At 32.6% G+C, this 16,301-nt stretch overlaps 1 protein-coding gene across 10 annotated transcripts in view; it reads right to left on the bottom strand.

The window, feature by feature from the left end:
• Positions 1–16,301, bottom strand: part of Gas2 (growth arrest specific 2) — a 118,551-nt gene that overhangs the window by 66,228 nt on the left and 36,022 nt on the right. For all 10 annotated transcript variants that reach the window (XR_012436133.1, XM_074042938.1, XM_074042931.1 and 7 more), the window contains one exon: positions 10,629–10,770. Coding sequence is in view for 9 of the 10 variants with exons in the window: in XM_074042938.1 (XP_073899039.1) it covers positions 10,629–10,770 (142 nt within the window). In the remaining variant the exon portion in view is untranslated. The remainder of the gene's footprint in view (positions 1–10,628; positions 10,771–16,301) is intronic.

Here is a 16,301-nt window from a genome sequence, read left to right as displayed (position 1 = left end):
GCCTTTAAGAGTTCAAATTATAAACCAGTCTTTTGTAACCTCTAAACAAAGACAAATGTCAAGTGAGGTCTAAAATTTGATGTCCTCTCCTAATCAAATTGGATCAAGTAATACTTTAGAGTGAGCTTTTTTCAACTGACTACATTTTGTAAATATGTACCAATGTGACATCAGTTTTGCCATCAAATGAGCAAATTAGACTTCTTTGAATTGATATTTCTATTCTAATAAAACCTGACCACTTAATAAATCTGCTTTACTGATAGCTTTGTACACATTCAAGAATGCTGACAAATCATACTTGTGTTTTCTGAGCTGATCAGAGGAGCATATACTGCTTATGCTGCCTTCTTTTTAAAACCATGATTAGGGTATTTAAAAATATTATGTTTAGTGTGAAATAAAGAAAAAAGATAATGTAACAAAATTTTGCATTGGGAACAGCCTTTACAAGGTTTAGAAATTACTACTCTAAAAAATAGTCATTTATTGATAAACTAAGAAAAATAGCAATAATGCTTTAAGTCTTACAAATAGAATTTTGGAATAATTCAATTTCTAGTATTATCCTATCTGCTTAACTTATAAATCATAATCCATTCTCACAATAGATTAGAGTGGTGCTAATATTTAATTCACTGAAAACATAGTGAAATTTTCTGGAAATGGGTATAAATAGAAAAAATATTTTTACTTGGATTGTAAAAGTATGCTATTTCATTTGGCTTTATGCAGACATAAAAATTAATTATTACAATTTGGCTATGAAAGTGTTACTTTTAAACCTTTTTATATGAGCTAATGTCATCAACAATGCTTATTAAATCAGAATTGATTATGGAAAGTTTGATTTCAGAATATTTCCATTCTTAATAATTCAAATGATAGTTTCAATTGACCACTGCTAAATTGTCACAAAACCCTAATAAGGGGAGCCTTAAATTACTGATAACGAAAGGGGCTTGGCATGAAGGTACTTACTACCTGCAGTTTCAAGTGTGCCAGCTGACTATGGCCAGGATGACACCAATGTCACAAGGTAAGTAAATCAACTTTAGCACAAGATAACAATGGGGTTGTTTAATATCGTATTGGCATTGATTTCAAACACAGAAAAACAGACATCACAAAACAGAAGAAAACAAATGAAATCAATCTTCCTGCCTAGATCACAAATTTCTTCATACTCTGACTTTTTCTTAACCATGTCCAAAGTACAAAATAATAAGGAAAAATTTTGAGTGGGAGAGAGGATGCACAAAGAGGAAGACTTTTAAGGTCCTACTGATACAATCATCTTAAGTGAAAGTCATGTGAAGCAGGTGGCTAAAGTCCTGGGAGCTTCAGAGTTCATGCATTTCTTGATGGAACCAGTGTCAAAATATTAGTGAGTAGACATAATTGTGTCAAAGCGCAATGAAAAACCAACTGTGAAAAGTAACACCTGACATAGCCATCTTATTACATGCATTCTGAGGACTAATATAAGCACCGGTGTGCAAGTAAGTTTACTTCATGGAAAACCAAATTTGTTATGAAGAAAAACAATAATGGGCAAAATAAGAGAGACAATTCAATATGAAGGATGCTTTGCTATTTTGTATCTCTTTATCATTTGTCAAATTAAAATAGATTTTGTATGCTAAAAGTCAAAAATAAAAAGCAATGATGATGACTAATAAGCCTTAAAGGAGGTATTCTGTAGAGGAGCATGATTTAGCCCAAGACCTAGGACAGACTGTTTCTTTAGTCACTGTTATATGTCATAACATCAAAGGTAGTTACAATTTTGTGGTGTGACAGTTATTACGATGATTAACAAACCATAAGGACCGAAGTTTTACCTAGCATCTTTGGAAATGGCAAAAATTTAATTCATGTAAATGTTTATTTAGTGGCAAAAGGAAGCACTTTTAGCATAATGCTTTAAAATTAAATTTTAAAGACTAAGGAGTTTAGCCAATTATCCTATTTTAAGAGTTGACATTGATTTTTGTACTAAAGCAAGTTCTAAACTGAAGTTGATAGATGGAAAGTATACAGTGGTCATGTGATTCAACTCACTATCGTGTATGAATGTGAGTTCTAACTGTGTTATTTTGGGAGGTTATTTTACATGACCCCATCTTTCTCAGCAAATCTATACTGCCTACCTCATAATATTTTTGTGATAATTAAAAATAATAATACTTGTTATACTTAAAATAGTATTTGGTACAGAGGAACTGCTGGCCCAATGTTAGTTTTCTTCATTTTTGTTTTTTTTTTTTCTGTTGTTTCTAATGGCTTGCTTAAAGATTATCTTCACTTACTTCAGTCAGTTAACATTAGTTAATTCTAAATTTATTCAAATTTTAATCTAATGGATGAATTTGGCCAGTACATGTAGACAGATGTAAAGCAGATAGACTTTAGCTGTTACAAATTGGTACTAAGTATAAGTTTAAGCAAACATTATATTTGTACTATAAAATTTTTGAAACACCAACAATCTTGTCATTAATTTTCCTCTGTCACTGAGAATAAAATAATTTAGTTGAGTCCATTTTCAATGAGTTAGTTGTGGATTATGTATTATATATTTTAGAAGACCAAATAACTGAATGCTTATCTTTCTAAGGATACCTTAGTATACTTTGCTTGAGTTAACACTTGGCATTGATTGAGTCATATGTACTACTCATTTTAAACATATTTCCTTATTTGTCTTTTCAAAAGAAACTTCTATTTATACTGAAATTTACAGCAGGAAACAGTTTTCCCACTATATCACTGTAACATTAACATAAGCTTTTGCTTTGAGTTAGCAGTAGAGAGGGAATTCATATTGTTGTGTTTCCTCCGAACAAATTCACTTTAAAATAAATGAAAAGCTCTCCAGTCAATGGTGATTATTATGCAAAAGGGTTTATCACTGGAGGCTTTAAAATATGCTCAAAACCCTAGCAATGAAAAGTATAATACAGAACACCTCCAGGAAAAGAAACACAGATCTCCATTCAAAAATATGTGGCTAGAGACTCCAATCTCATAACCTAGATTCTATAAAAATCTCATGGGCATCAAATGTCAAATGGAATGCTGCTAGTTCTAGGAATAGAAAATGAGGGCTTCCGCTAAAGCAAGGGGTAAAGATTCAATGTCACAGAATCTGCAGGGATAAAATGCATCAGCTTATGAATATATGGCTTAGTTAAATATATTAAGTTTTAACAGATGGGCAAAGAAATGAAAGCATGAAAAATATATTATCTATTTTGTTTGTATGTAATCAGGAGCTATAATAACTATGGTAGTTTTGGCAAAAACTGGGTTTTTTTTAGCTATTTATTTAGGAAGAAAACTTGAAAAATATATCATTTGCTAAATGTTGAATTATGAACATATTATAAACTAATGGCTGCCTACCTTTACAGTATGGACAGGAGGTTAAACTCAAATAAAGAGAGGCGGTAGAATAGAACACGAAGTAAACTAGATGTCAGAAGAATTTCCTCATCTCTAAAGCAGGTGACATGCCTTCCATTTGCTCTTCCTTATAAGGTAGTTATGGTTTAGAGCACTTGGGACATGGCAAACAATAAATGTTACTCATTTTAGATTGAAGTGGGGTTCTCAGAATTAGCATCACCTGGGCGCTTATTAGAAACAAATCAATATTGGGTCCTACTCTACCCTACTGATCAGAACATGCATTTAAACAGGCTTTCCAGGTGGTGCTTAATATGTACACTATAAACACTGTGTTAACCAACGTTATGATATCAATAAATATCATTTGTAATTCCTATACCTATTTTGCTAAAATATTTAAATGTGTAGAGATGTATGAAACACGCACTATAAATGTGAAGGCTAATAGTGGTGATGATGATGACAACAAAGAAGAGAAGGAAGGTTATTCTTACACTGTATTAATTCTTAGAGGATGTTTTGTGTATCTCTCTCCTGCTAGGATGACTAAATAGAAAGTGAAGGAACAGCCACAAGCTGTTTCCTGTGTCCTATTCTGATTAAGATGGGAGTTTAAATGTAGGAAGCAATAGGGTGCCATACAGTGGATTTGTAGAGGTTCAGTCCCCAGCACCACAAGCAAACAAAGGAAGACTAGTAATCTGAATGTGAAGAGAAGGAAAAAGCAAACAAGGGAGAATCTCACAAGATCATTAATGCAGAGTATTCAATTTTTCTCAGAATTAGTAGTATTACTTAAAATATAATACAGCATCTATATAAATCATATAAAGAAGGAATGTCCATGCATAATTTCATAGTAATTGGACTTGTATAGAATGGAATGTATGCAGTTAATTGCTTTTACTTCTCACTTGAGTGATGTCTTGGAACAAGGGTCTCATTTCTTTCTCCAGCACTTAGCACCCAGAAGAGCAATCAAGGGCAAGAGTGTTTTCTCAGTTGGCTTTATTTATATTTTATTTTACTTTTACTTAAAATAATCCTAAAGATATTTAAAAATAACTAAAAGAAAGTATAAACTTCCATAACAAAGGTCATTCCCATGATCTTTGGAGGTAAACTGAGCTGAATTCAAATCCTAGCTGGGCCATTTAAAAGCTGTGTAACTGGGTGAGTGATTTACTTCTCAAAGTCTCAGCTTGTCCTTTGTGAAGTGGTGGTGTTGGCAAAATACATATGCTAACCTATGTGTACTGCTTAGCTGCCTTTTGTTAAGCATAGAACTATAATCGTCAGACACTGGAAGAGTGAAAAAACTGACTTCGGAAAAGCTAAAATCCGTCCACTTTCCTAGTTCAACCTGACTCTGTGAAGTGCTTGACAAAGTTTTCATTCCAGGGCACACTCCGCTGTCTCAGTCAGATTCGATATTGTTCTGTCTCTGTTTTCCATTTTCCCTGGCATAAGACAAATGGTTAAATTTGAAAAGGGTTTCCTGAGTTCAAAAGTAAAAATTTAACTGATATCCTAATATAGTAAGTACTAATTGAAACAAAAGGTGGGTTTTTTTTAAGGTCTAGAAGAAAATGAGCCTGGGAGAGAAATAAAGTGAATATAAATAACCTAGAGCCAAATCTATGTCTTGAAATTGTTTTCCTATATTAATACTAGTAATAGAAAAAACAACATAAATACTTTTATAGTCCTCAATATAGGCAAAAACAAGAACAAGAACAAGAACAAGAACAAGAACAAGAACAAGAACAAGAACAAGAACAAGGGGTGATTTATTCAACACCAAGGCAGGCAGACTTTTTCTGATGCAATCAGTAATTTGAAAGCATAAAATGGAAAGCATAAATGTTTAAAAATCCAAGCAGAACCCATTTCATTTTTGTGCAGCAACATCAAACCAATACTGCATACAGATAGTGTTTGTCTCCAAAACAAAATGCTGACCCATGTTCTTGAGAACAAAGGATTTTGTAAAACTGAGTTCATCAGAGTGATGCATCAAAAGAAGACAGTACCATACAACAAACACAAACACAGGAAAAGAAATTTAAAAGTTATATTCAAACAAATTACACACATTTGCATGCTACACAGCAGATAGCAAACCCTTTTCTTGCTGAGTAGATTCTTTCTCAGAGAAATAGATGAAGAATAGTCACTGGCTTCCAAATCCTATAATCATCCAATAACATAATGATATTGACACAATTACAAAAAGTGAAACTGTATTTTTAGTGTTCCCCATCCCTTTTTTCCTGCATCTCCCAGATCACCACAATGTATACAAATCAAAAGCAAATATGCCTCTGGAAAAAATTACCTTGACAATTTCTAAATTAATGTCCAATGTAACTTACATATAAACCTTATAAACAAGAGTATTACAAATTAGAACATAGTTTATACCTAAAACATCTCCAAAAAAACACAAGCACTGATTTATGACATAATTTAGAAGTGTTTTTAAGCTGAGAATAATTCATGAATTTCACATCTTAATTTAAAGAGCAAAAATGAGCCACATAAAATATTAAGCATTATTTTATGATTATTGAAATATCTAATTTGATATTTGAAAATAATTAAATTTATTGTTAGAAAGGTTATTGATTAATACCATCTAATAATTTTTACATCTTTTTGAAACTAAAAACGAAATGTTTTCATCCCTGGAGCCTTCTAAACATTTTCTTTTTTTGCCCCACAATTAGAATTTTAAAAATTTTTAGATATGACAGTATACTATTTTCTCTTTATGCTGATAACTATATACTTTAAATTCAAAAAATATTAATGACTAAGGTGAAATTCTAAATATTTTAAAGGTGTTAAATAAAACAAAATATTAATCTTAATGAATCAGAGACATGAAAAAGAAATCTCCTCTATACTTGCTTGTATATCAACATGGTTTGAACAGTAGGGGTCAGGGTGAGCATTACATGTGTACTATTAAGATCAAAATATGTTCTATAGAGCATGCAAAAATGTATGATGACCCTTACTAAAACAGTGTACAATTCCAGAATCAATTGAAGTGTCTGTTTAATGTCAATAATGAGAAAAAGCCTACATAATATGCTGATGTATAAATCATGCTAGTAACAATTTTCTATGCAAGTCAGCCAGATTCTCTTTTCCTTCTTTCTTCCCTTCCTTCTTGCCTTTCCTCTCTTTCTTTCTTCCCCTTCCTTCCTTCCTTTTCTTTCTTCCCTTTCCTTTCTTTCTGTCTTCCTTTCTTTATTTCCTTCCTTCTTTCTTTTTTTTTTTACATTGGGTCTCCCTATAGAGCCCAGGATTGCCTTGAACTCAGGATCTTACTGCCTCATCCTCCCAAGAGCTAGGATTATAGGCTTGTACCACCATTCCTGGCTTCTATTGCATCTTAATATAAATAAAATTAATTTTTCATGTTTCAAATGTCACTTTGCACAATTCAATTATTGTTCATTCAAATTGTGAATATGAATTTTACTGTTTCATACTAGGTGTATATGTGTGATTTCACATTCATTGTATGTTAAATTTTCCCCATATCTTTAAGTGGTTTCAAGAATATGATTTTTGGTTGGTATCTCCAGATGGACATAGTTTGCTATGATGCTTGATGCTAACATCAAGTATCATAAATACTGAACATTTCTTAGGCCTTTGATATGTAATGTCAGATAGCCCTGTGTAGACAATTACCAATTTTCTTCAGCAATATATAGAAGATGTTATTTTCTAATATATTTGCAAACAAATTACAGAATGTTCCTAATTTTGCTCATATTTTATAACTTTCATTTGCATTTACCTTATTATCAAGGCATCAAACATTTTTATATCTTAGTTGAATTTTTATATAAGTCTCCATGACATTGTCCATTTTTCTATTGGTTCATTTTGAAGTTCTATTTGGATTATAGTCAACTTATGATCTAAAAACTTGTCCATTTTTAGAAAAAACTCAGAGGAAAAAATGATGATCATAGAAATGTCATAGAAAATAAATTGCAGATTATACCATGTTTGTGAATCTAACACAGGATACATTCTATCTATCTATCAAGGATCAAAAACACAAGAACACGGGAGAAGCATATGGAGCAACTATCCACACTCCCAAGTTCATTCCTAGCCCACCTTCCCTCACCCACAGTTTTTTGCCATTCACTGTGGTAGAAAGAGAACAGGTTGAGTGAGTTGTGATCAAGATCCTCTGACAAATAACTGTACAAAAAGGCATTGCTACAGAGGATAGCATATCAGTTGCCACAAAGATAAGAATGCTTTATGCAGGCAAAGACTTTTGAACAGCAAAAACACAGAAGCGTCTTCATACACACTCAGTACAGTGATCCACTTTATCATTAATTTAAAAACATTTTCCCCTTCATCAGGGCATCTTTGCATTTTATTTGCTGTTCAAAACACTAGCACACAAAGGATGCTCTTCATATTATGTACCACTGAAATGAAATCTTGAGATATGAAAAAAGAAGGAAAAAAACACCTTGCCCTAAATTCCCTTTCTAAAGTGAAGTGTAAAAAGACATCAAGCAGAGTACACAGTGTTATTGTCGCAGGAAAGTCAATTCTGCAACTAAACAGTCCAAGGCCATCAGCAGGGGCTCAATCACTTCCTCATCCTCAGTGAATAATAAGGAAAATCCAAGGAGAAAGGGTTTCACTTGGGGAAATGGAATTTCTCATTGTCTTTCCTCTTGGTTATCATTAACAACCATGGGCACAGCTGTTTCCTTTCTCCCACTAATCCTAAAGTCAATGCTGTAATATTGAACCCTTCTTTTGTATCCCCAGGAACTATTATACATTACCTCATATCCTATTCTGAGCTGCTGAAAGTTCAAATTTACCTTTTAATTGAGCAGCAAACTAGAAAGCCTATTTAATTTAGTTTGATAATGAGAAGATTAAAGGTGATTTTTAAATTTTATAAGCCTTGAAATTTTGGCCTTATTACACCAGCTTGGATATTTAAATACAATTTAATTGTAAGTTATAAGTTAAGTAATTTCAGCTAATAAGCAAAATATCCAATAGTATGCAAAACTTGTTGAGAACTTTCTTGTTAGAATGTCAACTTGTTTTTCAAACAAGTTGAAACAAGTGAAGAAGTAAGACATCTTGAATTTCTGTTGACAGAATTGTATATTCTACAAAGTATGCACTTATATCATCATACAAGTTATTTTAAGTTTATAGTATCAAGATAAAATGTATTACTTATTACTTGATTTGAGTTTCTAAAAGCCCTAAGGTCAACACTGTATAAATACACACCAGAATCTTGAGCTATAGTGATATTTTCAGTTGGAGAAAATATAGTATTAGACTGATTGTTCTTCCATTGTTTCTGAAAGCTGTATTAGTTCAAATAAAAAATAACTCAAGGACTGTGAGAAAATTGAGACAATATGACACAAGTGTTACCTACTTAGTTTATAATAGTGAATGAAAAATAATTCTTCTTGAATGCAAAGTTTTACAATGACCAAACTCATAAATTAACATATAATAAAGCAGTTTCCTCCCCAAGTGGTAGTTCTTTGATAATGCAGGGGCATTCAAGAATTTAAAATCATGATTTTAATTGCCCATATATCCAGAGTGACACATCCAGAGTATATTCTTTGTGATTAAGATTTATTTGTGTGTGTGTGTGTGTGTGTGTGTGTATTAGGTCTCCCATGAATTTCTTTTCAAGTAATTCCTCTGCATTCCCTTCCTGTGTTTTCCTACAAGCATGAAAGTTAAAATCTATTTGCAAAATTCCCACTGGACTGAAAAAGAGGTAACTACAAACATGCATATTATCTAGCAAGTTTCTTAAAGGAAAAAATAAGATGTAAGGAAATGATAAGAATAAGGTCTATATATTTAATAAGTATTCAAGGAGCACACTATTTTACATGGCAAGACATTAGGCAAATATTCTGGTTCATTTTTTTCAGGTCTACAATGTTCTCCCAATCTCAATTCATGTTATTATCTTCTCTGAGAGGGTTCAATTTAATTGCAGTCTCTTCCACATCACATTACCTCTTCTTAAAACACACGCAAAAATTACCTTAAATTTAAGCAGTTATCATTGATTTCCTAAGTTCAACATGGCATTACTGTTTGTAAAGCCTAAAGGGGCAAAGGATATTTTAGCTATCTGGAAAGTAATGTAATGTGTATACTTGTTCTCTCTGAAGGATGCTCACCTTACTTTAATGTTAATATTTGGTATTATATGATCTCAAATTTTGATTTTTAAAGCCCAGGCAAAATAACCAAATCTCTTATCCCCATTAGATGTCTCCTTTCTTAAGTTGGTTGCCTTTCATTTAAATGGGACTTTCATTCTAATATTTTCCATATTAGAGTTATACTTCAGAGCCTGTACGGGAAATTTGAACATTTAAGCCTAGGGGACCAAGTAGTGTTGAAACAGGGAGTAGTCCAAAATATGTTTTCTTCAAAGGAAACAAAAGCTCTCTCTATGGTCTAGAAATGGATTTGACAAAATTTAATCAGAAAACAAAACAAAACAACAGCTGGGTAGATTTTACCACTAAAATAATCTGCCTCTTATTCAATTATCTCCTGTCTCAATATCCTCTTTGTATGCCTGCTTTTTAACTCTTTCTGAAAAATAGATAAATGTATAAATTAGCAAACTTCAGTTTCAAAAAAGATGGAGTTAGTGGAGATACAGAGTTTTCATATTTCATAGAGGTGAAAAGACAACAGTGCCCCCATTGCTGTAACATATATAGCTACACTTCTAATTCTGATTACAGCCTGGTAATAAAATTTAATCTTACATTTTCCAAAAATTCCCAACTTTGCATTAATAGCTCTCATTTTTGGCTTGGAAAGGATTGTGCTACTTCTGTCTTATTCAAGGTGTCCAACAGTAAGAGAGCATATGTATTATTCTACCTTCAGTGGGTAAAGATTACAGCCAGAATGCAAGTTTACAACAGACTCATACTTTTAAAAAATAATCTGTGGACAAGGAGGCATGGCTCAAGTAGAACAGCACCTACCAACCAAATGCAAAGCCCTGAATTGAACGCCAGTGCCACCAAAAGGGAAAAAAAAGTCTGTGAAATGACACCATACAAAAAATTTGGATGACTATAGTAAGACAAAATCAGTTATAATATTACACCAGTTAAATTTCTAAAGGAAATACATACCCAAACCTTCAGATTCAAATAGACATGTTTCATCCACCCCTAAGTCTCGGCACCAGGATAAGAAATTTGCTGTATTATCTCGAGCAAAAAAGGAGCCTGATGGTGCACTGGCTTTGCATGGAATCTTCTTCAACGGCAGAGTCTGAAAAATAAAGAAGTCTCACTGTAACAGAATACCTGGCTACACAGGTATGTTTTACAACAAAATGCTTAGGAATGACCTCATGTCAACAAATACGTTTGTGAAGAATTACAGAAAAGGAAATGTAATGTTAATGAAACTTACCTGGCATTAAAAGATTATAAACAACTGTGCCTGCAGGCACATATTTTTGCCTATCTAACACTTAGTAGTAAATACATATAAGTCCTTTTTCTGGCCCAGATTTCATTTATTCTTTCCTTTATTTTGATTTTTCTCTTGTTCTTTCATCTAAGGATTCTAACGATATTTCTTAGTGGCTCAAGTGCTACAGCTCCTGCCTAGTATGTGTGAGATCCTGAGCTCAAACCACACTACCACAAAAATAGTGTTTGGCACCTTACCAAAGGTCAAAGTGTTTTTGTTCTTTAATAGGATATTACAAACTTCCCAAGGCATTGCATCAAGCTATCGAATGTGATTCTATGTCATGCAAAAACTGAGACAAGTATTTAGATGATCTGAGCTACATAGAGCTTTGCCTCAAAAAGCAAAAAGACCAAGGGAGAATCTTTGTTATTTATATTCACAGACAGGTTGGCTCCTCCATTCACTGTGAACCAGCAAATACAATAACCAAAATGTTGTAGATTGTTGAGCTCATTTACAAGAAGAGTTATTTAAAAATGAAATAGTGGCCTAAGTGGACCAATGAAGTCCTATTAACATCAATTCCAACTAGAGTTCTTCACATCCACGGCTTTTGTGGCTACATAACAAAAACATTGTTACTATATCGCTCAAAGATTTCATTTGTCTAATCTCAAAGATTCCTCTCTTTGCTGCAGACTGCATTTTATTTAGGGCAAACATAGTTAAAATTTTTGCATGAATATGCACATATATACTTGAATATAAACGGTATATGCAGTTGCCTATACAAGTATCTCTTTAATTGGTTTGGCCTAGGTATCAGAAATGATTTTCAAAGAAATGCTTCCTCAAATGAGTTGCAAAAACAATCATAAATAGGATAGCATAATGTCACCCTTATAAAATGTTCATGAATGTCAATTAGTATTTTAATCTTAAGATTAAAATACATATGTATTTAAATCTAGAAATTTACTTCTAATAAGTATCTACAGATACAGCATATCGGATATGTTCTATAGGTAAAGTACCATTGCTTAGCTCAATATGCAAAATCATCTTAATCTACTGGTTACGTAGGAAAACAAAGATAAAATATCAAGAAAGGGATGGTGGAATAATATAGATTATACATGTGCAGTGTGGGTCTAAGTAATTAATAAGACAAAAGTATATGTACTGAACTATAAAGATATTCAGAATATACTCTTCAGTAGAAACTAATTTGCATATTTGTAACATTATTTTATTTTACTGCATGCATAAGCATATGAAATAGATGACTCATGCATAAAACTAATTTCCATACAAATATGTTGTGATCTATAGATATGTGTTTATAGAATGTAAATTTAGCAGTAATTCAGAAAGGATCTGTATCAAATTAATAGAAATTACCTTTGAAGAGATTCAATAATGATGTGGTAGAATTTTGAATGACATATTTTATTAGTACTTTCAAACTAAAAAATAAAATAAAGTATGTAAATTATGTAATCCAAATATTTTTTTAAAAAGATTTGCTGAGAAAAATCTCCAAAAGTTGACTGTAAAACTATTTTATGATAATTTTTTAAAAAAATAAGGCAAAAATGATGGTTAAGAAAAGAACCTAGGGACTGAGGGCATGCTCAAGTGGCAGAATGCTTGACTAGGAAGCACAAGGTCCTGAATTTGAATCCTCAGTACCATGAAGGAAGGAAAGAAGGAAGGAAGGAAGAGAGGGAGGGAGAAAGGGAAGGAGGGAGAGAGGAGAAAAAGAAAAGAAAAGAATGTAAATATATTTTTAAAAAACACTGCCTCATTTTAACACCCACTACCTATCACTAGGCAGCGGGAGGTGAATGAATGATTTTTCACAGAAGAACTGCTATCTAAGAACCACGAAATACTTGCCTTCCCTAAGAGCATGCTAAAGAGAATGAGGTAAACAATCTGTGTGGCAAAAAGGAATGCAATATCCATATTGCACTGGATTGATTTGACAATTTACCAAGAGACACATTTTAAAGAATAACCACAAGCAATATGAAAAATCATTTAGCACAGTCTAAGAATTCATAAGGAAAAATACCCAGTAAATAAATGAAAATAGCATTTTCCCCTGCAAGCCTATACAAAATCATGTACATATCATATTCCAGAATCTAAGCATTTACTTAAAATTCACTGAAATCATAATGAAAGACATTGCAGTTGTTTTAGGACCAGTTAAAATCTGGCTATTGACACTTCATAACTTGGGAATTTCCAATGAAGAATAATTCAGTATTGAACTAACAAATAACTAGGCATTTAAGTGATTTATAGAATATTTGCTTCTGTTTTAGAGGTGTTAGATTCAGCGATTCCATGTGAACTGAAGACTATATATGAGTAAACTGTATGACTGGAGCTTTCCAATATTGCTCTTAGTTGCACACCAACCAAAATTGCAAGGGTCAAGAGTCTTTCAAGAGCTGACATGCCACTTGTAATTAATAGTCTTAGACCAGAATTCTTAATTTCACTTGAATTAAAAGTAAAACAACACTAGTACTCAAAACCTTTCGATCTAAAATGTACTTTGACATACTTTACACAAAAATGTTTACTGAGTTGTGAAAACTTCCTGTTTTGTGATTTTTTTAACATGTACATTTTTCTCAGGTCTCATGAAAATCTTGGAAAAAAAGCCAGTCCTTTAATCTTTTCTTTAGCAATAAAATTAGCCAATATTTTGAATAAAATCAACTTTCATCCTGAACTAGAGATCTTGGAAGAGGTAGTTTTGGATTCAGAACTCCTTTGAGTAATTACAGAAATACATGCTCAAATAGCTGAAAAATTTAACACACCTATAGGGAGAATACCTTAAATCCCCCCCCCCAAAAAAAAGGGAACAAAAAGAGAATCTCTACATGTAGCTCACCTGATATTTTTTCTTCTGTGTTTTTTTCCATTTATTACCTGTCTCTCCAAAGGACTCCTACAGTATTGAAATAATACACCATCTGTAATTGTTTAATCATGTGTTTTTTCCAGACAATGGTGCTATATGTCTTATCCTCAAAAACTGATAAATGATTAATTGTCACTCCTCAAACCAGATCATAATCATCTTGAGGTAAGTCCAAATATTCTATATTACATTTGGTATTATCAAAGGATAAATGTCTGTAGGACCTTCATAATTTTTTTAGTTTATAGTGTATCTATACATAAATTGATTCCCATAAATTAAGAAAATCACAGCTGAAAATTTTAAGTCACAGTTTTTGAAAGTTTTCATTTTCTCTCTTTCTCTCTCTCTCTCTCTCTCTCTCTCTCTCTCTCTCTCTCTCTCTGGAACTGGGGTTTAAACTTAGAGCCCTGAGCTTACAAAGCAGGCACTCTACCACCACTTGAGCCATACTTCCAATCCACTTAGCTCTGGTTATTTTGGAAATTGGAGGCTCACAAACCATTTGCCTTGAACTGCAATACTCCTCATCTCAGCCTCCCAAGTAGCTAGAATTACAGGAGTGAGCCATGGGTGCCCAGTTAGAATAATTTTCTGATAGAACATTCTGTGATGACGGAAATATGGTATCTGGGATAGCCAATGCATTAAACACTTTTAACTGTGACAAATGGTGATCAGAGAATTAATTTACCTTTTTATTTTATTTTAATCACCTAAACTCTACTAGTGACATGTGGCCAGTGTCCGTTATATTAGATACTACATTCATGAGGAGGAAAGTAAAGCCATTATTTGATGTTTCATAAAATCTAATGTTTGACCACTTGACCATTCTTCCTCTCAAACAGTAACATCAATCACCTTCATGTCTCTTAATCTCACTCAAGTCCAGTAGTCCCCAGGAGAGACATGAAGGTGATTGAAATATACAACTGTGCTAGTCATTTGCCAAGATTTTACTTACATCATTAGGTGTTCAACACAGGAATGTTCTAGTTATGGTGTCATGGTTGTTATAGCTTAAAAGGGAAGTAGTGACTTATTGTACTTGTAATTCATATAATAATCTGGAGCTGGAGAAACAGCATCTTATTTAACTATGCTGCCTCTGTGGTACACATAATGATTTTTGATTCAGAAACCAGACTTGATTTCTGTAACTTACCATCTGGGAGAGAACCAATACTCTGAGTGTCTACCATGCTGCAGGCACAGCTCTTACTTTCCTATGAGTTATTTTACTGAATTCTCAAAACACGACATCAAGAGTTAGGTAGAAAATAGTATCCCCATTTTTTGGAAGAGTAAACCAATCTTAAACATAGTTCAAATTAAATCATTCAGTTTCATATCCATAGACTTTTATCTACTTCACGATAGCTCAACAATGCCTTTAACTTAATATATTTCATTATTTATTTATTTCCCAAATTTTTGGCCAAGCATTGTCAAAATAGAATCATGTATTGTCTGTCACCTGTTCCACCTGGGAAAAAAGAAAGACTGAGAGAATGACATCTTTAATTGCCTGTATATTGGGAACTGAAAATTTTTGCTAGTAGTTTAAATAATTCATTCTTCACAAAAGTTTGAGACATACTACTCCCCTTGATTATATAAAGTAGACATTTCAGATATAAAACAGAATAAGATGTGGCGCTTGCCAAGAACTAATACCTCTCCTTTTCCAAAGGGTATATAGAATGTACTGCTCAAATATGCAGGCAATAAAGTCACTCTTTCCATAATGGAAATAATGGTTTCCATTTGTGTTCCCATGACACTCTTAGTTTTACTATATATTTTATTGAAAAATAATCTCTTTGCGTAAAATTATTTCATTCAACATTCACAGTATCAAGGTGCCTAAATATAAATATCAAGTAGTTTTTAAAAAGGGTGAAAATATATTCTTTAAGGTCAAGATTATAGAAATTCTTAAAAAAAGGAGAGAAAAATCTGTCTGGTATCATAATCTTCTCTGTAGGAATCTGTAGTAAGACCACATGGGTCAAACAGTGAGCCAAGATTTAGCACAGTAGTAACTGAAAGCACCAAGCTTGAATTCAAAATAGACTGTCCTCTTTCCCTCTCCAAGATAAACTCTTGCTGTAATCTTCATTCCATAATATCATAACAATATTCACATAATCAAAAGAAATATGAAAAAAGGTTTCTTACAGCAGAGTTTTAGTATATCTCTTCATTTCAAAGCATGAGGATCATAACTTAAATAATATAGCAAATATGTGAAGCATTTTAAATTACCTGAAATAATCTCCGGCATAATATAAAATGATGTTAGAAGTGAAGGTCAAATCTAGATCTCAAACCACACTTAAAAAAATAAGATGTTCAATAGAAGTTACTATGTAAATTAGTTGAAAACGTCTATCTACTGAAAAATCTGCCCAGAAGGCTTATTGCAGCTTTC

This window comes from Castor canadensis, chromosome 1 (genome assembly GCF_047511655.1).
Source record: "Castor canadensis chromosome 1, mCasCan1.hap1v2, whole genome shotgun sequence".
Lineage (NCBI taxonomy): Eukaryota > Metazoa > Chordata > Mammalia > Rodentia > Castoridae > Castor > Castor canadensis.
The sequence above is the reverse complement of the archived record's forward strand: the minus strand, read 5'-3'. Positions and strand labels throughout refer to the sequence as shown.